At 43.0% G+C, this 23,241-nt stretch overlaps 1 protein-coding gene across 1 annotated transcript in view; it reads left to right on the top strand.

The window, feature by feature from the left end:
* Positions 1–23,241, top strand: part of znrf3 (zinc and ring finger 3) — a 67,449-nt gene that overhangs the window by 17,579 nt on the left and 26,629 nt on the right. Inside the window, 1 exon segment of the mRNA XM_079689196.1 lies at positions 17,049–17,171. Coding sequence (XP_079545322.1) covers positions 17,049–17,171 — 123 coding nt within the window.

A 23,241-nucleotide genomic window follows, 5' to 3' on the forward strand; every position in this document is an offset into this window, starting at 1 on the left:
TTTCCCAGAGAAAGTATTTGCCATTGCTGTCGCTTTTTTCAAAAAAAGTGCTTGCAACCTGCAATCCTCTTAGATGTGGAGCCAAATGCCCCAGAGGTTACAGCCAGCTAAGTGGTTCCTTGTTTCTAATAAAAAAACAAATCAAATAACATGGATCCCTAGAGGTTTATGACATTAGAGTCATGAACTCTTGTGCCGATAAATCTCTATTAAATATCCTTGTACAAAGACATGGAGGACGGAGGAACTTGGTGTATGATTGTATAATTTATTAGCCTCAAAGTAGAAGAGGAGGTAAAGGGGCGAAAGAGCTTTGACCGCTCAGCGATGGAACAGCCCTCTCGACTGTGAAATGACCTGATCTTTAAAAGTTGGCCATTACCTCTTCAAAGCGTCCCCAGTAACGCTGATGTCAGGAAGTGCTTGTGTGTAAAGCAGGTTTGATGTTTAACTCTTGAGCGAAGGTTGTCCCCACGGTCCCAACCCTCAGCCCTCAACCCAACAACTCTCCTTCGCTTTCTCTCTCCGGCCCCGTCAGCTTCTACCTCTGGAAGCGCGACCAGTGAGAAAGGGGGGGAACAATACTGCGTTTGTGCACCACTCTGCACTCGGCCTGCTGCTAAACAAATGTTCGGTGGAATTCTGGTGGCTGGCATTGCCCCTGGGCCCAGGCTGCTCCCACAGTGACTTCATGAACACTCTCTGGGGCGATCAAAAGAACAAGTCACCCTTTTATAGGGAGCTTTATGGTAATGGAATTATTTCCACACCAATTAAAGTTTACTTTTCTCTCCCCTTGAACCTCATGTAGACTATTTGTTTTGCTCTTGCAGCAGAAACGGAAATGTTCTGTTGCCCAGGGCACAACCGTACGTTTTCGGGAATTTTAGTCGAGTGACGAAGGCATGACAAATTCAGTTTATGCCACTTTCTCTGCATTTACTTGCCACTGATGTTGTGGATATATTTACAGAGTTGTGGTGGTTGGGGAATGTTATTTTACATGTTTTTTTTAATTCAATTCTTAGTGGCAACTCCTGAACTCAAAACCACTTAAGTGGCAGAATCTTAAGAGTATCCCCTCCCACAGTGGAATGTATGAAATCCACAGACCCTGTCCTCAGGCGGTGGTGTGGCTTGATGGAGTTTGAGATGAGGGGGATTGAATGGCCCGGGTGACATGGATCCACACCCAGACCCTCGGACCATGTGGCCCTGAGGTGACTAGTAAAAGGATACACACATGCAGGATAACTCTGGGAATTATATTCCCCTTTTTTCAGATAAAGTGGAGTTCACAGTTTTAAAAGGGTCACACTTACTACAGAACTACACATGTCCTTCAAGAAGAACTGTGTCTATTTCTCTGGAGAATCCACATATCAAGCTGTTCACTGCTCTTATAGGTGACTACTTGTTATTCTATTATATCAAATCTGGATCCAGTATTGAATGTGCCAAATATTCTCAAATCCCTTTTAAAAATGTATTCAAACATTGACCTTTAGAATCTTTACAAATGTTATAATAATAATACATTGGATTTATATAGCACACTTTATAAACAATGTCATCTCAAGGTGCTTCACAAAGCTATAAGGAGAAAATGATAAGACAAATACAACAAAAAAAAGATATCTAAAGGAGCATATTGAATAAAATATGGTAATATAAAAAAATAAATATAAAAGGTTAAGAGCATAAAAGGTTTAAAATAAAATAAAGGACAGTCAGTAAAATGCGGTGTGGAACAGGTGGGTTTTCCTAAAAACTGAGAGTGATGCCGAGGTCCGTATGTTCTCTGAAAGCTGATTCCACAGAGGAGGAGAAAGCACGGTTTCCCATGGTGACCAGTTTTGTCCGCGGAACAGCCAGGAGATTGGAGCTGTCTGACCTGAGTGTGCGTGAGGTATGGGAATGTTTTCTGGTTAGCAGTTCCTGTAGGTAGGTGGGGCCAATGTGGTTGATGGCGTTGAAGACCATTATGAGGACTTTGTAGTTGATCCGGTGTGTTACAGGGAGTCAGTGGAGCTAGTGAAGGATGGGGGTGCTCTGATTTGCGTGTTTTTGTGAGCATCCGGGCGGCACAGTTTTGTACATATTGCAATCTCTGAGTGGTTTTTGCTGGAATGCCTGCAAGCAGAGAATTGCAGTAGTCAATGCGGGAGGTGTTGAAGGCATGGACCAGATGAGTCCAGTTTCACACCTAGGCTCGCTACCAGTGGGGAGAGGGGAACGGCGTGGCCATTGATGCTGAATTGACGGATATTGTTTTTTTGTGTTTGATGTGGTGTCAATCAGAATGGCCTCTGATTTGCTGCTGATTTGTGAGCATTTTACCTACTTGGACTCGGATCTCTTCGACTCAATAATACTTTACTATAGGAGTGGAAAGGATAAAAAGAAAATCTGTAACACATGACATAACAGGGATGAGAAAATAAGAAGATAAACAAACATAAGGCTGGAAGCAAAAATGAAGATGGAGAGAGTCAACTGAGTACATCCTTCATATAATTTGTCAGCACCTCGACCAGGCCTCAACTTGGCCCAGCACCTTTCTGCCTTTTATCTTCACTGATGGAGCCGGCCATTGAAGCAACCTCAACGCCACCCCCTCACCTCCCCAACCTTTCTCTCTGTCTCTTTACCGCGCGCCTGCACAATAGCCTTGCTCGGCAAATTTCCAAGAACAGTGTTTGTCCGATCACCACTGCAGCCCCAACCCCCTTTTTATCAGTGTGTGTTGGTTTGTTTTCACAATGTTTCTTCATGCATCCAGGAAAAGGTGTGTCTGGCTTGTTATGGTATCTTATATTAGAGAAATATTTGTATTGAAATGGATATCTGGGAGGACATATGGCGATCGTGCAGGTTTTTGGAAGTAAAAGTCTGCATTGAAAATATTGGATGATTTGCCAACAAAAGGAAATAAAACACCCAAAGTGCAGTTAGGTAAGCATCCATTCAGTGAACGATGAAAACCCAACAGAAATGAAAGCAGTTCAGCTTATTTTAGGGTTGTTTAGTTCCATTTTGGAGGAATTGAGCTGGTGTGGTATTTTGTTCCTGTTTGAAAATTGAAAAGGGGTTGAATTTTCTACAGATCTGTCTCTTTGACCTGATTCCTATAGCAGCAAGGATCATGGGTATTGTAGTATAAGGAGCTATTGGACATACCAAACTGATAAAAGCAAGATATTCCTTATATTATAGTAATCCAAAATAGATTTCCATGACATAAACATGTGGGCCAACTATCCTATCCTGTGTTTTTGCTTTTGAGGATTACATTAAAAGAACATTTTTAAATTTGGTGCAAAAATACTTCTGCAACTTGAAACACATTCCATCTTGCAACTTGGGGTGTTAAATTATCTGTGGTTGCTTACCCTCATTTGCCCCTTCATCCTCCCCCAACCACACACACACCTCTCCTCAAGTCCTAAGCTTATTTTCCCAGCCCAGCTGCTCTGCCAGGGTAGCCCCGTCTCATTCCCTTTGTCCATGCCACTGACCTGAGCGCACTGGGAGCGCACCTCTGCGGGGCCTGGCCTGTAGCCGGACGCTTGATGTGGACATTTTTGGAGCATTGGGTCTCCCTCACCCGGGCAACCAGGCCCCTTTGAGCCCTTACCCCTCACTGTTTGTCCAACCAGTCTTTCCTTCTCGGCCCACTCTTCTTCGTTCTTGCCGTGGGACTGGAAGAAAGCTTGAGAGACAGCGTGTTGTTTTGTACTCACTGCTTGGTTGCTGCTGGTGGCCGGCTTCCTATGGTGCACCAAAGCTTCCATTCACTTTCTTTCCCTCTCTTTCTTAGACCTCCTCCAGGGAATGGACCCCTGTTTGATCACATTAGGGGAGAAAGAGAGAGATCAGTGATGCTTTTGACATTCCCACTAGCTTTTGACAGTCCATGAGTTGCTGATCAGTTTTCCCGCCTCCAGCAAGTGGCCCCCTTTTGAAATTCTCCCTTTTTCTTTTTATGTATTTTAAGCCAGCTATTGTGAAGCCTTTTGATTAGAATGTGTGGGTAGAGCTTAGCAGGACTGCTGCTTTATTTCTTATTTCACATTTTCCTATGGATTTTGCTCACCCTTCATTGAAAAAAACAAAACAACAAACGATTATACCATGTTTTTCTAAATGTACATTTCTGTGATCATTTAAATGGAAAAACTGTCGCTCTAAAGCCAGGGCATAGCTGAAGCGGTGCGATCTTTTGGCCATTTGAATTGCACAGTTGATGAAACTGTGGAAGTTGAAACGCAGGGTGGGCGTTGATGTTGTAGGCTACTTATTTATTTTTACTACTCTGAACCCTTTTGATCTGCAAGGTTTAGGCACATTTAAGAATGTTCTGGTATGACCACTTATTAACATTCATTGGAGGCCATGCTTACAAAGAAGCAGAATTTGCCAAAGGCCTAAACAAGCAGGGCCATGGAGTCTTGTTTTATTTTTGCCAAAAATGCCTGGCCACAATTAACCAACCAAAACCATTCTGAATGGCAATTTAGGTCATTTTCTACGCTCACAAAAGCCCCGGACCTGGTGCCCATGAAGCTGAAAAAAGCTGATGTAATGGGTTTAAGAAAATCTCCAAGGGGAGTCAAACCTCACCCTCACACCCCCAACCATCCTTTGCCCCTCCCCTCCCTCTCTGTCCAATATCCCACCTCTTATCCAAGCTTCAAACTAGTCTGAAGCAGTTAACACCTTTGGTTCTCCCCCCCCCCCAAAAAAAATATGGTCACTTTGATCAACTTAGTATTGAAGGTTTGAAACTCTTTAATAAAGCTTCAGGATAAGTTTGTGATGGTTACCAATAAAACGAGGGAAAAGGTTTATGGTTCCCTGATTTAGTGTTTGGGGTGGGGGAAGGGGAGCAGGAGATGAAGGCAAAAGGACGAGGGAGAAAAAGAAAGAAAGGAGGGAGGGAGGGGGCTAAAGAAAAGAAATCCCAGCCTTGGCACACACACACACAGACTCTCTGTGCAGCGTAAAGCACAAAAGAAACCTGTAACGCCTCCAGATTCCTTCTAGTCGAGTATCAAAGACATGCTTTGCTTTAGAACAAGAGGCTAGTGGGTAAGATAGGACTGAGTGAGCCAGTGAACCCAGCACTGGCTTGGTTGGGTGCTGCGAGTTAATCTCCCCTGAGGATTTTTCCCCCCTTCTTTTTCTTCACCTCCTCCCTCTCTTTGGGGATATCGGTATTACTGTGAAGCTCTGAATAGAGGGACTTGTCTAACCTGATCGCTTGGTCAGAATAAGCGCAGGGAGAGGCTCCCAAAAATCATGCAGAGATGGTTGCTGCTTTGAAGTTCAGCGGTGGGATAAACCTGCCCACTGGTCCATCCTGATGCCTTCAACCTTGTGTCTAAGACCTCCCAGACTAAAAAATGGTTATATAATTGCGCTTTTGAATAAATACATTGTATAAGTTGTATCATGAAGCCCAGGGTAATGGCTTTGAGGTGATTGCATAGACTGCTTTACTAATTCAAAGATTAATTAGCCATTCGTAATAATGGAAACATACAAATTCCTGTCTTTTGACAAAATACAACAGCATGTTTGACCTTTTTTGGTAAAGAAAGTCTCATCAAACATAACTTTGGCTTTTCTGAAATGCAATTTCTTGCAACTTATCGACAATCAAATATCCCACAAAGACTTGCATACAAAGATCCATGCCAATGAACCAGTTGGCTCTGATGGGACTTTGCAAGTATTGGTATGACAACTTGCATGCCTCTTATCCTTAACACTAGAGCAAAGACAAAAGCAGTTTGGAGGCATCTTCATAGCTGCAGATGTGCCTGTTCCTGCCATCCAAGACTTTCACTTAAGGAAACAAATAAGGAGGCCAATTGTTGACTCCCTTATCTCCAACTAACCACCAATAATTGCATCCCCATCCATGTTTCTCCATCGCATCATTCTTGGAAATGACCATGGCTTTATTTATACACATTCCCATTTCCTCCGGAATATCATTAGCTCCTCGTAGGGCCTTGAGCTCCTGGATCGGGCTTTACTCCTGTTTCCCCCCTCTAGGTTGTCATGAAAGGTGATCATGCATCCATTCACAGAACCAAGAGAGCAAGCAAATGAAAGAGGGGGAAGCAAGAAAAAACCCTTACAAACGCTAGCCAAGAAAAATACTTTTGAAAAGTGTTAAAGGTTGATTCTACATGCAGCAGTTTGTGAGAAGGAAATCAGCCTCACCAGTTATTCTTCTTTGTTTTCTTAAAAGGTTGGTACATTGAAAGAAAAACATGGGGTTAATTTGCTGGTGTTACTGAAAACATTCCACATGTGGTTTGATGGTGCGCTCACTTTTCATCCCTTTCCCCGGAGTTCAGTGTGACCTTATCCATCCGACCCGGAAGTGATGTAGGTGAGCACTTCCTCCGGTGTATTTGGAGCTGCAGTAAGTGTTTCCTAAAGAAAACAAGTCAGAGGCGGCCGTAATCTGATACCAGCGCTAATGCTGGCTGCCTCTCCACCTCGCCTTCCTCCCTAAACTGTGTGGTGGGGGAGAAAGTGGAGGTAAGGAGAGAAGGGGGCTAGTTGCACTTACTGTACAATTCCAACATCTATGACTCTTTATTTTAAATGTGTGAACATGTGCATATACTGCAAGTCCTGTTCGCATTCACCTACCATCATCATCAAACACATGTCATTGACTAAGGTGTGTGTGTGTGTGTGTGTGTGTGTGTGTGTGTGTGTGTGTGTGTGTGTGTGTGTGTGTGTGTGTGTGTGTGTGTGTGTGTGTGTGTGTGTGTGTGTGTGTGTGTGTGTGTGTGTGTGTGTGTGTGTGTGTGTGTGTGTGTGTGTGTGTGTGTGTGTGTGTGTGTGTGTGTGTGTGTGTGTGTGTGTGTGTGTGTGTGTGTGTGTGTGTGTGTGTGTGTGTGTGTGTGTGTGTGTGTGTGTCCAATATGAACCTGACCTTTGCAGAAGGCCCGTCTGTCTCTCCGTTGTGGAGAGGCGGGATAACAACACTCATCTCCTGCTGTAACTGTGTGAGAGTCCACAGTCACTCTGATTTCATGTTACCGCTCTCCACTTTGATATGCAATGGACACTGTGTATATTTGGAAAGTGACTTTGGTCATCTGAAGTGTTTGCCATTCCTTTAATCTAATATCTAAAAGCATCGGGGTTTGGGTGGTACAGCTTTTGATTATGGGTCAGCTGCTCGCCCTGGACACGTTTGATCTCCCCGCCTCCACCAACGTTCACACATACTGTGAAGCTGAATACTAAAATGTCCCATGGAGAATGGCCGGATAGAAATATACTTTTGTTCCAGGTGAAAGGCGGTATTATGATTTGTTGACTTTTAGATGCAATATATCTTGATGGAATGATCATCTTTAAACAAATATAGTATACTGAGATGTATCTTCATATTGATATTGTGGTTCAGATTTCAATTAGAGCTTGAATCTTATTTGAATGTGATGTGTTGCGTGACGATAATCTAATGATCCTTTAAACATTCTAGACTAAAAGGTTAATTGATTAACTAAGAGAATGATCTGCTGATTCATTGATAATGAGGATAATTGTTGGTGCAGCCCTAATCATTCTTATTAAACAAAACTGTTTTCTATCAGCTTGCATCAGTAAGGAAGTTGCTGACGTGTCCAGCTGAAAAACCGGCTACAGTTTAAGCCTTCGTGGTTGAGACAGGTTAAAGGGAGAGGCTCTGGAGTATCTTCTTCCTATTGCTGCAAACTTTGGATTTGGAAAAGTTTGCCGCCATGTTGTCCACTCCAAAGGGCAGGGTGGGAGCGAGATGAGGGAGGGGAGGAAGGGCAATATGGGCCCATGCTCTAATCCCATTCCAGCGGGCCGAGAAGCAGCAGCTTGCGCGGCATTCCACAACTCCGGGGGCTTTTTGGGCGGTGAGGGAGGGTGGGCAGCATTCCTCTATGGCCAGAGCCATCAAAGACGCCGCGCAACATCAAAGGCCACTCAGAGCCTAGGTGTTGATGACTGCAATCCTCCCCTCGGTCCACTTTTAGCAACCTCAACCCCTCAGCCCTCTAACACACGCACACACAGAGCGGGCTGACTGCGCCAGGTATGTGCGCCCTCCAGCCTCCCTCCCTCCTCGCCAAGCTCAACAGCCGCTCTGCAGCAGCATTAATCATAGCTCATTAAGTAGTGACTTTTGTTTTATGGCGAGGGTTGAAGAGGGGCAGGACGGGCCGGAGCAAGGGGATGCTGCTGATATTCGGGGCGTTGCTTGCGGTGTACATAATCTAGCTGCACAAACACTGAATGAGGTGTCAAACGACGGCAGGAAGTTATTGTTGGATGAATTGTGTTAAGTTGGAAAAGAGTCATTTAATCGATTAGTCCATGGAGAGAAAAGAACAACTGTTTTGAAAGCTGATCATTGTCAAAGACGGTTTTTAAGTCATTTCTTAAGCACACAAATTTACAGTTTTAGCCTTTTTATTTATGAAGATTTATTCATTTTCTCAATTTATAAAGGCATTGCCTAACTTGCATTTGTCATCAAAATAAGTTCTGGGTTAGGGTTCACATGGATGACAGTTTTCCGTTTCATTTTGTGATACCTCGTGATTGCTTTTTATAGACAATGAAGTTGTCTATTTCTAAATGTAATCATGTGTTTGGCTTTGGGAGAAATGTGTATTTGCTACTCTGCAGTTGTGTGCAGTATTACTATTGTTCATTAATCACCCTGTTCTCTTAGATTGGTACATTGTTAGTCAAGCTAATGAATTCACTTTGGCACCTTGATGCTGAACATTAATTTATGCGTTTGTTCACCTACTTTTATAATTGTCCTCATAAGGACAGCAGCCTTTTGCACTGGAGACAATATGTTTGCTTGCATTTGTGACTTTATCTTTTCACATATGCTCTGATCTCTTCATTGGCAGTTGTTTCCACTCCCCTTCTTCTCTTTCCAAAATGGTGGCATCCAGCCCAATGTTGACCCCTGAACTTTGTCGGCCTGTCCTTTGTTCGTGTCACTCTGCGTTTTTAAAGACTGAAGAGCTGAAAGTGACACCAGGGAGACTTTTGAGCACACACACACACACACACACACACACACACACACACACAAACACACACACACACACACACACACACACACACACACACACACACACACACACACACACACACACACACCATTGACGGTTTCGGGATGCACTCTTGGAGAGTTAATATAGTCACAAGCTAGGCATCCTGCTCAGTGTTAAAGCTGTCAACCCCAGAGCCGTGTGCTACATATCAGGACATTTACATGATATAAGGTGTCCTCTGCCTGCGTCCCCTGCTCACACTGAAACACCTGTTTGCTTTTCCTGTTGCTATGAGGATGGAGGTGATTTTCGGGGAAGGTTAAGAGATAGTGAGGCGCATTACAAAGCTTTCTTAAGACAACTATTTCACTACTCGTACCCGTGTCTCAACCACTTTTTAAGTTAAATTGCTAGAAGTGTAGAAGGATTTTTTGTTCTCATCACACAATGTATATCAGCATTGCCACCTTTCTCAGATTTACTCCCCAATATTGTTTTTTTTTCATTACCTGCCACCTTTATGTTGGCCAAACTAAAAAGATGGACTAGGCTAGCTTGGCTAATTGTTCCTTTAGTCCCAGTGGTGAAGACAAAGGGGAGGAAGTCTTCATTATTCGAGAGGAGAAGCAGAGGGATCCCTTTACGGCTCTAATGTTACAGGAGGTGGAGTGTCGGCCCCACCTGTAGGGCCCTCCCAGCTGCTCCACTGTAACTGGATCCCGCTCCCTCTCTACTCAAGGCTACCAGCCCGCTTTGAAGTTATTTCTAGTGCTGGGAAAGAGGGGTAGAGAGCGACTGAGAGGGGCAAAGACTGGGAGAGCAGTAGGGGAGGTGTGTGTGTATGTAGTGTGTCAGTGCATGCATTTTGTGAGTCTATTTGTGCATGCTATACATAGAAAGATGCAATTCAAAACTACAGCTTCTTTCTTGTTTTTATTTCACCCCTGTTCAAGCTGACATTGAACTTCTGTGCCAGGATAAGACAAATCCTGCAACATGCTTAGTTTTGTTGAAAGATGTTTGACAATTTGTGATATATAGTAAATACATCAACATCACAATAAGCCTTGATAACAGACTACCAAATAACTTGAGTGACAGTTTGTCGGCGCTAACAATCTATATAAATTGGAGAGCATTGCAGATGAACAGCCACATTTCAAAAGAGTAAGAGTTCCCTGTAGAAATAACAAAATGATTAAACGTTGGTATAAAGTCACAAGTAATCAGGATATGATGTAGAGGTGTAGTGCAGTAACAGGATGCGCAAATCCCAAATGTAATGTTTGTGTAATAGTTTTGCTTTAGGTTGCCTTATAACTTGCTTGTATTCTAAAGAAACATGCAAAAAGAAAAACCTTACAAGAAGAGACTGATCGTGGCTGTTACTTATTTTCTACCAAAACGTTACAGGGCCAATTTGGAGGCAGTGCCCGATTGCTCTTGGCCCCGAAAACTGGTTCTCATTTGGATCCAAAAAACTGCTATGCAAGAACCAGTTACGAGGGTTGTAAGACTGACCCGTCTGCATCCAAGGACACTCACTGTAAAACATCATGGTGAGGTCTGAGTGCCAATAAACACAAATAATCTCTTGGTCCTCAACCTCAAACAAAATTAGTTGCTAGACAAAGAGCAACCCGCCATCTCTGGCTGCTTCTTTAAGAGTTTATTCAAGTCATATTTTGGGAGAATACTCGGTGCCAAACTGATTTCCCTATCCTCCTCCTTTTAACATGATGTCTGAGCCCTTCACGGCTCAGACGGTTTGTCTGTGGGCTGATGGAGAAGGTGTGATAATGAAAAAGAGTTGAGGTGGAGGGATGAAAGCTAGAAACGGCATTCCTCATGAACAGATGGTGACAAGTCTTTGGAAAAATGTGACCTTCGACTAAGGACGGTGAATCAATTCTGACTTTACACAAAATATGTACTTGCGAGGTATTATCCAAATCTCTTGTTTTTGTATCAGTGTATACCTTTTAATCTTCTTTGTGGAACTATGCTTGCAAAGTATCAGGTTTGTAAATGAAATATGGCTGTCTGAGTGAAAGTACCTTTCTTGAACATAGCCGGCCACCACTAACGCATGTAGTTCTGAAATGACTTAAAAGACTCCTAGATCTGCAGAAAATGAATCAAAAATTATTTAATAGATCAACTGTTTCAAGGACTTCTTAAAACTAACACAGCTCAGCAAGCTTTGCTGGTTCTACCTTCATAAAAGTGAGTCTTTCTTTCACTTCCAATTGAAAACCTAAAATAATTATTTGTTGGAGCAGATTCAGGTAAATAATTACCTATCTAATGACTTAACTTCAGGATTAGTCCCTAATATCTCATTTCAACCAGTGAAAGACACTGCAAATTGTTCCTTTCCTATTCAAGATTATACTAGGTTATTACTTTGACTGTACTTTTGTCAGTTATACTCATGTTATCAGCATTTATTTCCTTGATTGGTAACAGAAGAGGTTCAAGCACTTACAATAAGCTGTTAACTGTATTCACTTCTGTAGTCACCACTAGTTAAAGGTGGGGTAGGTAAGTTTGAGCAACCGGCTCGAGATACACTTTTTGTTATATTCCATGGAATGCTCTTAACATCCCGATAGCAATGAATATCTTAAGTGCTTTGACAAAAAATCCATAAACGAATGTCATCTGTGGAAACCGTAGTACTCTAAAAAGCACGACCAATCATTTTAGCCGGCCCGGCTAAAGTAACTGGATGGCCTACCTGCCTGTCAGCCTTCCATCTGTGCACAAACTTATCTCGTGCCCTCATTGGTCATGTGCGCGTTCGTGTGTGTTGGAGGAGGGGCTCTGTAAGGAAGTGGCAGATTTTTTCCGGCTGTGTATTTTCAAATTCTAGCGCACTCGAGCTGGTTTCTCCAAAATTACCTACCCCACCTTTGATATACTGTACCAACATACTGATTCTTTGACATTTATTTTAATGGACGCCTTATATAAGGAGTATTATTTAATATGTTTTCATATTTACGCTGAGAAATAGTGAGAATGAAAGCAGGTGTGCTATTATATTAGCTGAATTAATATAACATAAACTTGATCAGTTGTGTGGCCTACCAAAAAAGTGTGACTCTCTGAATCATTGTCCCAGCTTCAGGGGGTGTTCACAAGAATTTTCCCAGTCGGGGACTATTTTTTCTGATTATATCAACAGCACATGAATGTAGCACAATTGCCCTTTTCCGCAAGGGTGATGTGTGTGGTATGAGGCTCTGAAAAACACCACAAGTCACATGGGAGACTTGGTCTGTGGCCTATGATCAGACATACCCACACAGCCATCCCCTTCCCCAAAGCCCTCAACACAACCGCCCGCCACCTCCATTGGCAAGACTTGTGTGCTTTTTCCAAGAAATTGACTATACTTCCCCTCCATAGACAGAGAGTCCAGTGCTCGGGAGGGGAGAGTGGCGGTGGAGGGGGTGGCGGGGAGGGGCGATGGAGGAGGTCGGAGGGGTCGGCTGAATTAAAGGGACCAGGGAGGTGGGCGGGATGCTTCTTTACTGGGGTGAATGAGTTCACGGTGAGTGGACGGTCAGTAGTGAGAAGCCACTGAATTACCCCTCGGTCACCCAGGATGTGTTTCAGGCTACATGCATGAAAAGGCATGTCTTTTTATTCCGCACGCCTGTGCTCAAACAGTGAGATACGTAAACACATGCACAGCACAGGGGAAGCAGGTGGGTGAGAGGACTGGACGTGTGCCCAGGTTTTTCTTCTGCTAGATTTTGTGTGCTTGTGAAATGGGTGCCAGCTCTTCTTCCAAAATGCATAAAAGAAACCTATGAACAACAGATCTGTCCGTTTAATCATTTAGCCAGCTTCACAAAGAACATCTTGTAAAAATGGTCTCTGGCTGGCAGACACTGCAGACAACAAGGCAGCTTTGATTGTTACCACAGAAACTCATCCTCCGTGTGACCTAAATGCCATTGGTAGATGCGATGGAGCCTCAGTTCTGGATTTCTAAAAAGAGTGGAGATTTCAAGGACATGCATGCAAGGATCTATATCCGCACCCTGTATAGATTGGTTTTGCTCACTCGCTTCTCCAATCCGCCTTCTTGCCTTTTGATGTTTTTAGCTCCTGGCGTGTAGTAGCAAAGGTGCCTTGTTGTAAAGCACAGCACATAGCTCCATGTTTCAGCAAGATTTCCTACCCTGAGAGCATCATTTTGTTTCAAGTTCACAAGGCTTTCCTGCCCATTGGTGTTAAAATCAAGAGAGGAGGGAAATCATTATTATATATTCTGCTTTGTCACAAGAAAACTTCTTCTCTTTTTAGCCTTGAGGATTTTCAATGTGCTAATACAGATGTTTGGAGAAGTTGTAAAGATTTCAAAGGTGTTCTGAAGAATTTTAAATAAAGTATGAATAAACAAACTTGCTGATATTTGTTTTTTATGTCAACCAGTAATACTTTTCATGTTGACTTAATAGTGCAAGTGCAAAGTGAATTTTTATATAAAATGAAATACCCAGCTGTGCAGAATAAAAAGACATGCCTTTTCATGCAAGTGTAATATGGCATAGTGAGGGCAGGGGAGGGTGACTGTTTTGGAAGTTTTGGGATGGGGAGGGGGGGTAGCGGGAGTCTGTAACCAGGGCCACCAATAATTTAGAGTGTGTGAGAGAGGAAAAAGGGGAGGGGGGGGGCGGCAGAAGAAGTGGTTGTTGTATGATCAAAGGCTCAGCGAATTGTGTCACAGACAGACGGAGAAGAATGGCGTTGGATGGTGTGACTTGCATTTTGATTTCCTTTGAGAGCTTGCTGGGGGCAGTGGGGGGGTTGGGGGTGGTGGAAGGTTTTTAGAAGTAAGGCCCTGTTTTGATCCCATTACCAACTGTTATCAGGTCACTTGTTCGTAGAGACAACCATAAAAAAAGGACTGGGAAAGAAGGTTTTGTGATTCATGGATTTTCTTTCAGTTAAACCAAAGTGTCTTTTCACATTTTTTTATCTACTATGTCAAGTGTTTTTCAAAGTTACCATGTGCGGTGGCCTTTTCTACTTGTATGAAGGTGCATAAGAAACAAAATATTAAAGCCATGTAAAGCTGACGTATGACAATAGAGGAGGTAAACGTATTATAAACTAAACTCTGAAATTGCACTGAAACAGAGGATGCCCCTTGATGGATTTTATATTATAACAACTTAGAAGATTGTTTGACAAAGCATCCAATGTGAGCAAAAAACAACTCTACAGGTGGTGTTGCAGAAAGATGGTGGGGGTGTGCAGGAGGAGTGGTCAACGTAAGTGACAGGTGGAGTTCAACCCCTGCCAGGATTTCATTGAGAGCGTGGACTCTGTAACGGGATATTCATGTGAAAGGCTGCCTCCCCCACGGGCACGGCTGGGAGGGCAGAACAAGAGCCGCCCCCTTGTGGCACTTTAGGGGCGCCGGATGCCCTTCGCCCAGAACCCTGGGTACGGAGAAGCGGAGCTAAATGGAGCAACGTTGTGTTTCCAGTGGGTTGAGCTTGTGTGATTTGGGGCCTTGTAGGGAAAGCTAGCAGTTGGAACACAAGAGGGGACAGTCTCTGTCATTTTCCTGTGTGTATGTGTGTGTATGTGTGTGAAGGCAAGTTTGGGTATGTTCTCGTTACTCTTTTGTGCACGGCCAGTGGCTGTGTGACCCATTTCACCAGATCATCGTCTCTTTTCCAAACCAAGGTCCTTTTCCTTTTGCTCTCCATCACCACATCCATCAGCGCCTACATCAAGATCTGACAAAAAAGAAAAATCCCTGCTGTAGATATAATGGCGCAATGGCCAGCCTCTAAAATAACAACACGGTCCACAACAACAACACTGCCCCATTTGGAGTGCAAGAGCCCCCGCACAATGGCCCAGTGTTCAGGACCTAGGGGTGCAGGCGGGGCTCCCTGCTGCCATCCAGGCTGACAATCATGACATAGAGGTCATAATCACACATCAAATGGCACTCCACTTCATCCACCTGCTGTAGATTGAAGTAGACACAGATCTTTTAAGTTCCCCTCCTACTCTGACTCTATCTGCTTCCTGTACAACAGCTTGCTCATCGCATATCTATGAAATTAAAAAATGTAACCTCAGTTGACTTGGATGTGCAGAATGCATCGGAGAATTGTTAGTGTGTGTGTGGGAGGCGCAGGTCTGGATACGCATGACTGGAAACCACACTAGGTTATGCTCTTTTATCTTTGTCTTCCTCTTCAATCTTGGCACTCACCAAAGACAGAGACGGAGCGTGTGCTCTGAAATTATCATACCATATGTGTTTGTAATGTATACCTGTACTGCCACGCTGCTCCTGCCAGCCCTTGGCTAGTATCTCTCTTCCAGACCTCCATCCAGAGAGCTTTTCCCTTACCTAAGTTGGCAAGAGAAAAAGGAACAAAATGCACACTAATCTCATGAAATCTAGCCAATGGGTTGTGAGTGAAAAATGGAGCCAAATCTTTTATGTTTATCACCCAAGGATGGGTTAGGGTTAGCATAGGGTTACGATGGGTCAAGCATGTAGGATGATTATTTTATAAAGGTACATTTAGAAATAAAAGGGAGTACACTGTGGAGCTCTTTTTCGGCACACGTTATCCACATTCCTTCCCCATAGTCCACCTGATTTGCATTTGACCCCCTTACTCTTAGTTTAGTCCTACCAAAAACCCCTTCAGGTCAGGGGCTTGACCCCTCTGCCTTGTGGCACTGAAGTGAGGAGTCGCCTTCTGAATATCTCTTCAATTGACCTGCTGCACGACTAACCTGCTCCCAACGTGATTAAGTGGGGTTCAAAGGTCACGGGTCACCAGAGGGAGAGGGGTATCTTGGGTCATCAGCAATGGGGGGTGGAGTGTCCAAGGGCTCAGCGCCACAGTGCTGGCATATTGGGGTGTGGTGGTCATTGTTAATAGGATAAGTGGCCTACAGGTCAGTTAAACCCAGTTCTAATGGTAATACAGGAGCTTGTCTTTGCACTGTTTCCAGGGTGGGGAATGGATGCAGGATTTTGGGAGTTTACTACAGATTTGATCTAATCTTGTTTGATCAGATTGTACATTTCTCCTAGTCAATGTTTGACAGGTGCAGTTCATGAGTTTTTGCTATCATTTCGTGTTTGTTTTTCTGTTTGTATGTTTCACGTTTTTTTATTGCATTTCCCAGTTGAAGTGATGGCCTTGTAGGATTGTGTGCGTTGAGGATTAGATAGTCCGGTGCCTTGCTCAAGGGCACCAAGGCAGGGCAGGAGGTGAACTGGGACCTCTCCAAGTAGCACTCCACACTCCATATTTAGGTCTGGTCAGGGACTTGAACCAGCCCCTACTGACTGAGCCACTGCCGGATATTACAAGAATGTATCTAGTAATTGTGCATGTGTGCTAAAACACAATTGAAATGGCAGCACCATTAATCATTTGAGAATAGACTTAACGTACCTTTCCTTGAGTAGAAACACTGTGAAATTGGGCGCCGTCAGCAGATCCATGAAAGCACATAAATCCCGGTTTTGCTTATCTGCTGCTATTCTTTTAAATGTTTTGGTGGAACGCTGTACTGTATGTTTAGATCCTGCAAGATGTTGCCGCACACAGCGAATACTTCAGATGTCTAATGCTCTTAAGCTCTTAGTTTTCAATATAGAAAATAGGTGACAAGTGGATTATAAATTGTTGCAAGGCCTCAAACAAGGGGGAACAAATCTATAATCTGCTGATGCCAGGACCCTCTGACTTGATGCATCGTGTGAGGAAGCTTTTCATGTTCTCTTTACACCCTGCACATGCTACTTTTTTGTTTCTCTGCATTAAGTATCCCGAGACACAAAATGCTCTGTTTCAATGTGACTTACGTGACATGTCTTTTTAAAACCTTTAGCCAGTTTTTGCATCCACTGTACTGTTTTGATATGAATACTTATCTTCAACTTCTTTCTTCTTTCAGATGCATCCTTTGGGACTATGTAATAATAATGATGAGGAGGACCTATATGAGTATGGCTGGGTCGGAGTGGTGAAGCTGGAGCAACCAGAGCTGGACCCCAGTTGTCTCACCGTACTGGGAAAGGTAAAGAACTGGTTTTATTTGCCATCTATTTTCATGAAGGAATTTTCCACTAAAAGTACAGTGGAACAATCTTCTCACAACAGGACAGGCACCGCACTCTAAAGCACACATTGCATACACATGAACAAGTATACAATTTACATGCAGCATGATGGATATGTTGGCACTGTAGGTATTGGGTCATGCAATGCAATGAAAACACATACACTGAACAAAAATATAAACGCAACACTTTAGTTTTTGCTCCCATTTTTCATGAGATGGACTCAAAGATCTAAAACATTTTGTACATACACAAAATAACCATTTCTCTCAAATATTGTTCACAAATCTGAAAACATCTGTGATAGTGAGCACTTCTCCTTTGCCGAGATAATCCATCCCACCTCACAGGTGTGGCATATCAAGATGCTGATTAGACAGCATGATTATTGCACAGGTGTGCCTTAGGCTGGCCACAATAAAAGGCCACTCTGAAACGTGAAGTTTTCCTTTATTGGGGGGGTCTGGGGGGGTCCGAAAACCAGTCAGTATCTGGTAGGGATGTAACGATACCAAAAACTCACGGTACGATAATATCGCGATAACAAGTCCACGGTACGGTATTTATCGCGATATTGAATAATAAAGGGAAGAAAAAAAAAATCATAATTTTTTTTTTCAATAAAACATTTTTTTTACTCGGAAAATGTTTCTTTATTACATAATAAATCTGATTTTTACAGCCTTTTTGTAGGATAGCAGTATTTTAAAGTGTCAAAAACAAAGTGACAGTAACAGACTGGAACAAGAAAACCAGTGTTTTTGTACCTACCAGTACTACCAAACAAAGTAAGCATTTTCTTTATGCCACTGCATCTCACAAATAAACAAGGACATTTAATAATCAGACCCTGCAATAAAATGAATCAAGTTTCACTTTAGTTTTTCATGTAACTCAACTCAAACTCACTAGTCACTCACTCAGCATCATCAGACAGGTTTTTAGGAATATGAGAATGTCCACATTTCCAGGTATTTATAAGCTGGGGTGTTTGGGCATTTACAATATCCCCTGCTCTGGAAACAACTCTCTCGCTTGGTACTGATGTTGCTGGGACACCAGTGGTCGCGTTAACCGAATATTTTATTTAACAATGATGGAAAAATCTGAAAGCAGTCTGTCATTTTGACAGATTAGAACAAACTCTGAACAGCGCCAACGTTTCCCCGCAGCGAGGCTCTGGTGTTATGCCGTGTTATGCATGCCCTCCAAAAGGAAATGATATAGTTCCCAAACCGTACTTTGCCGCGTCCCGCGAGGTGCATGCACACACGGCATAACACCGCCCCCCCCCCCCCCCCCCCCCCCCCCCGTTGACAGTTCACGAGCATGCTCTATCGTGAACTGTTCAGACCCGACGGGTAATAAGGGATTATTTATGACGGATATTTTACGATCCTGTCTGTCAAAATGACGGACAGCGAAAAAGTCTAACGCCAGGCTTATTGACATGGTGAGATACAAATATATGGTTGGTACTTGTCAATGTCTCTAGGTGTGTAAATGTAGCCCTGTAAATACGATGTCCTTTTGTGTTATCTGTTGTTTTATTTTCATGTTGTAACCTACTTGCTGCCATGTTGGAAAGGTCTCTCTTGAAAAAGAGATCGATGATCTCAATGGGACCACCTGGTTAGATAAATGTTTAAAAAAAAAAAAGTGTTTAAAAAAAAAAAAAAAAATCGCGGTAGATTTTGTCAGTCTCACGACGGTATTGGGAAGTTTATTTACCGCGATATTCGGTATATCGTTACATCCCTAGTATCTGGTGTGAGGGTTAGGGTAATGTTGTGAATCGAGTGGCCCATGGTGGTGGTGGGGTTATGGTATGGGCAGGCGTATGTTATGAATGATGAACACAGGCCACTCGATTCACAACATTACCCTAGCCCTAACCCTAACCGTAATCCTAACCCTCACACCAGATACTGACTGGTTTTCGGACCCCCCCAATAAAGCAAAAATGCATGTTTCAGAGTGGCCTTTTCTTGTGGCCAGCCTAAGGCACACCTCTGCAATAATCATGCTTTCTAATCAGCATCTTGATATGCCACACCTGTGCAATAATCATGCTGTCTAATCAGCATCTTGATATGATATGATATATATTTGTGTATATAGAAAATGTTTTAGATCTTTGAGTTCATCTCATGAAAAATGGGAGCAAAAACAAAAGTGTTGCGTTTCTATTTTTGTTCAGTATATGTGTTAAACATACTGCAGTTAGTCATTTTGACACTTTAATGTGATGAATTGCTTAAGTATAGACCATATTTATGGTATTAATGCTGTGATTTAAGATGTAGAATACCGCTTTATTCATTGAAAATGTAAAGGTGTCTCATAATTGGAGTATACATTCAATGTATAGCCAATTTGCACATGAGTACTCAGAAATACAAATAATTGGTTTACTATTCGCCTGTAAACACAATCTTTTAAAGTAAGGACCAATATACATTCAGGTGTATTGAATGTTTGGCCACACGATCACCTTACAGGAATCTTGGTGACTTGTGTATAAAGGGGAGGATGATTTCGTTTTATTTTGTGTCTGTCTTTCAATTGCTGGGAAATGAGGGTGGAAGTGAATCCCTCCCTTGTCTCTCGCTGCCCCCCTGTCCCCATCCTCCCTCCCTTTTCCAGTTCTCCCAGACCCCTCTGGAGTCTCAGAGTGGTATTTTATCATGCTTTAATTAAGTGTTCCTCTTAATGGAATGTACCAATATCCCCAAGAGGATGAGGGGGGGTTGGCTATAGTCTCATTTATCTTGTGCATGCCCAGTGACAGAAAGAGAGCAGCCATTCATAATAACGGCCCTTGTGCCGTATAGACATGCTAATGGTGTACTTTCCTTGGGGATGGTTGCTGCTACCTAGCTGATGCATACTTATGCCGAGTCCTGAAAACATACCTAATGCTCAGCACTCGAGCTCCGCTTCAACTGTAGCTAAGAATTCCTCATTGTCATTGGTGGCTTTACTCACAAGTATGTTCTTCAATGAGGGGATGCATCAATGTTTAAGGAGCAGTTTACAGTTCCAGAGAGAAACCAAGGGAACTATAACTGGTTAAACGTATACTTTACTGCTTACCTCTACTATTGTCATGGGAACAATATGCCTGGAGGTTAGGACCAACATGGCTTCAGTCCGATTTTTCTTGGTAATATTTTTAAAGAAGGACTCCACCGCAAACTTTGTTTATAGGTCTTTGGGGAGTTCTAATGGATATTTAGAAAAAACAATATTAAGCCTTTGTTGCTCGAGAGGCAGATATGATTTATGCAAAGTCGCATAAAGTACTTTTGGAATTGTGGGTATTCAAGGCACCAGGAAGAAGAACGCCAGTCGCATAGCTTGCAGATGAGTTGGATCTTTTGATATGTGATCGGTTCAGATTCACGAGGCTTGGGAATCGAGAATGTTTCCAAAATGCCCAATCCTTTGAACTCGGATGCCTCTCTGGTTATCAAGTTCTCTTATTGATGACGGTGTTTTTCTGACATGCATCATGATGGGAACTCTGCATCAACTCTGATTGAAACTTGCAACAGAAAATGATCATGGCAGAGAGGAAGAAAGTTTTAAAGCATATTCACAACCGTGCAACTTGTAATATCTGTTAAATTATTATCATTTATTTTCATGTATAAATGATATTAGGCAGACATTCTAAACTGGCTTACTTTCTTTCCACACAGAATATTGATCATGAATCGATAAGGTAAAGAATTGGACAGATAAGCAGAATCGATGATGGCATTGGTATCGATACAATCTAAATTCCTATCACTACTTGGCATGTGCTTTAGCCAACAGACCCACGAGGACACCCAGATACCAGAAACCCACACCATCGGCGAGTTGGAAACAGTCAAAGGGCAGCGCTAATGAGCTGGCCATTTTCATACTTTCTGGGTTTGATGTTTTGCTAAAGGACTCTGTAGTGAGGATATCAGGAACCTTGACCCTTTGGTCTTCAGCCAACCTCCCTAACCTCTATACCACTCTGTTTCCTCCTTTTATTCAGCCAGAACTTTAATTAGAGGAGGGGAAACCCATTGTTGCATCTTGACAGACCCTCGCCCTGGGGCCCAAACACAGCTGGGTGCTTTGCGTTGGCACCATTGCTTTTGCCAGGCCAGACAGTGCAGTGTTTACCCCCTGCCAGTCTGCATACTCTGCCCAGCCAGCCAAGCCACCATGCCCAGCCCATGTCCGGATACTATGCCCACTCTTACACACTCACCCGCCTGGTCTGGCCTCATGCTCGGAAGCCCACGCCCCCCTCCCGCCCTACCCAACTGGCCCCAGACTGAACCCAAGGTCCCACTCCACTTTGCTGCCACTTTGCCACTAACAGTGTCGGGGTCTTGTCTGGTCAATTTAGATTCCATTCAATTACAGGATCCTATTGAACGGACAACATGGAATTGTAGAAGAGTAAAATGTTGTTTAGCCAATTCATGTCTAAATATAAATTGTCTGGGAACACAAGGCACCCAGCTGTGCCTCAGAGCTGGTCAACATGTAGCAACGGGCATTCCCTTCTGTCTTATAACCAGTTTTAATAAGTGACAAGAGCCGCATTCACACCGCAGGACTTTCCCTGGTACTTTGGTTCTTTAGTTCCGTTAGTACCAATAATGTCGCGTTCACACAGCCGGGACTACTCAGTGCCGGGAACTCTTTTGGCCATTTTCAGTCCCTGCTAGAGAGGTGGTACGAACCTGGTGATAGAAGAGTGGCAATTTCTATTCTATTTCTATTGGCTGGGCGAATTACAAACCACGCCCCGTTAGACGCCATTTTTTTCCTCGCTACAAAACCACATCCACACCTGAGCGAGTAGTTTTTTTGTACTTTAAAGCAGTTATGACCACACGTACTACAACACCGGAGCGGTGGAATGATGAGGAAGTGTCGGCGCTTCTGGCAATTTACTCTGAGGAGGGGATGCAGCAGCTTCTACAGAAAGCAGTTCCCAATTCCAAATGTTTTGAGCGATGTTCGCAAAAGCTACTTGAGCGGCGTGATGCCGTTATTGTTATTTATTGTGTCCCACCCCAAATTTGCAGAATAGAAGAATGTGAGAGCAGACAGGTGTCGGTGGTTGAATTTATCTACAATGTTGCAACCTTGTGCAGCAATAGCAGGGGCAGAAACACAAGTCACATAAACACAAGTAATTTATCATGTCATTTGTTTTAGATAAATAAGGGAAAAAGACTAAACAACGGTTAATGTCCTTTTCCAAAATCAGCCTGAGGGGGTAATATATAATAAATACATAAAGATAAAGTCCATTGTTATAATGTGGTATTTTATTTGTAAATTACCCTTATAACCCAGCCTCATGGAGCACATGATTCTTTGCTTGGACATTTTGTTGGTTTGAGTCATTTGAGCTCAGATTCTAGTAGGGACATAAACACGTATCTTAGGAAGATATGAACTTCATCTTGGTGAAGTTGATGCTGAATTCACTATTTAGTAGATAATCAAGTGACACTTTATATTTGCACTACGGTCTGTCTGCTGAGCCTACCTATAATATATATATATATATATATATATATATATATATATATCATGTACAGCGGGTGGGCTTTATACCCCCTCCCCCTTGTAGTTCTTCTCTCGTTTTCTTTTGTACTCGCCGTGAAGTGGTTTTGCGGCCTGCCAGTAAAACCAGAGAAGAAGAAGACGAAGTGACGTCAGTGTAATCTTGCCTCAGGGAAAGTACTGCGGTGTGGATGCGTTTGGCACTAGCCCCCTGGCGGATTCAGTGCCGTGGTACTTTAGTGCCGACACTAAAGTACGGCAAGTCCTGCAGTGTGAAAGCGGCTAAGGTAGAAAACAAGTGCTTACCGTTAACGTAAATTGTCCAATTCTAACATTCTAACATGCAAAGATGGCTTTTAGAGCAAAACATGATTGAAGAAATGTTGATGGACAAAAAGAGACAAGCTCTCCATGTCGACTTTTCACATTAAGAAGATTCAGCGTAGAATTGATGTCAAA

This window comes from Notothenia rossii (assembly GCF_949606895.1).
Source record: "Notothenia rossii genome assembly, chromosome: 6".
NCBI lineage: Eukaryota > Metazoa > Chordata > Actinopteri > Perciformes > Nototheniidae > Notothenia > Notothenia rossii.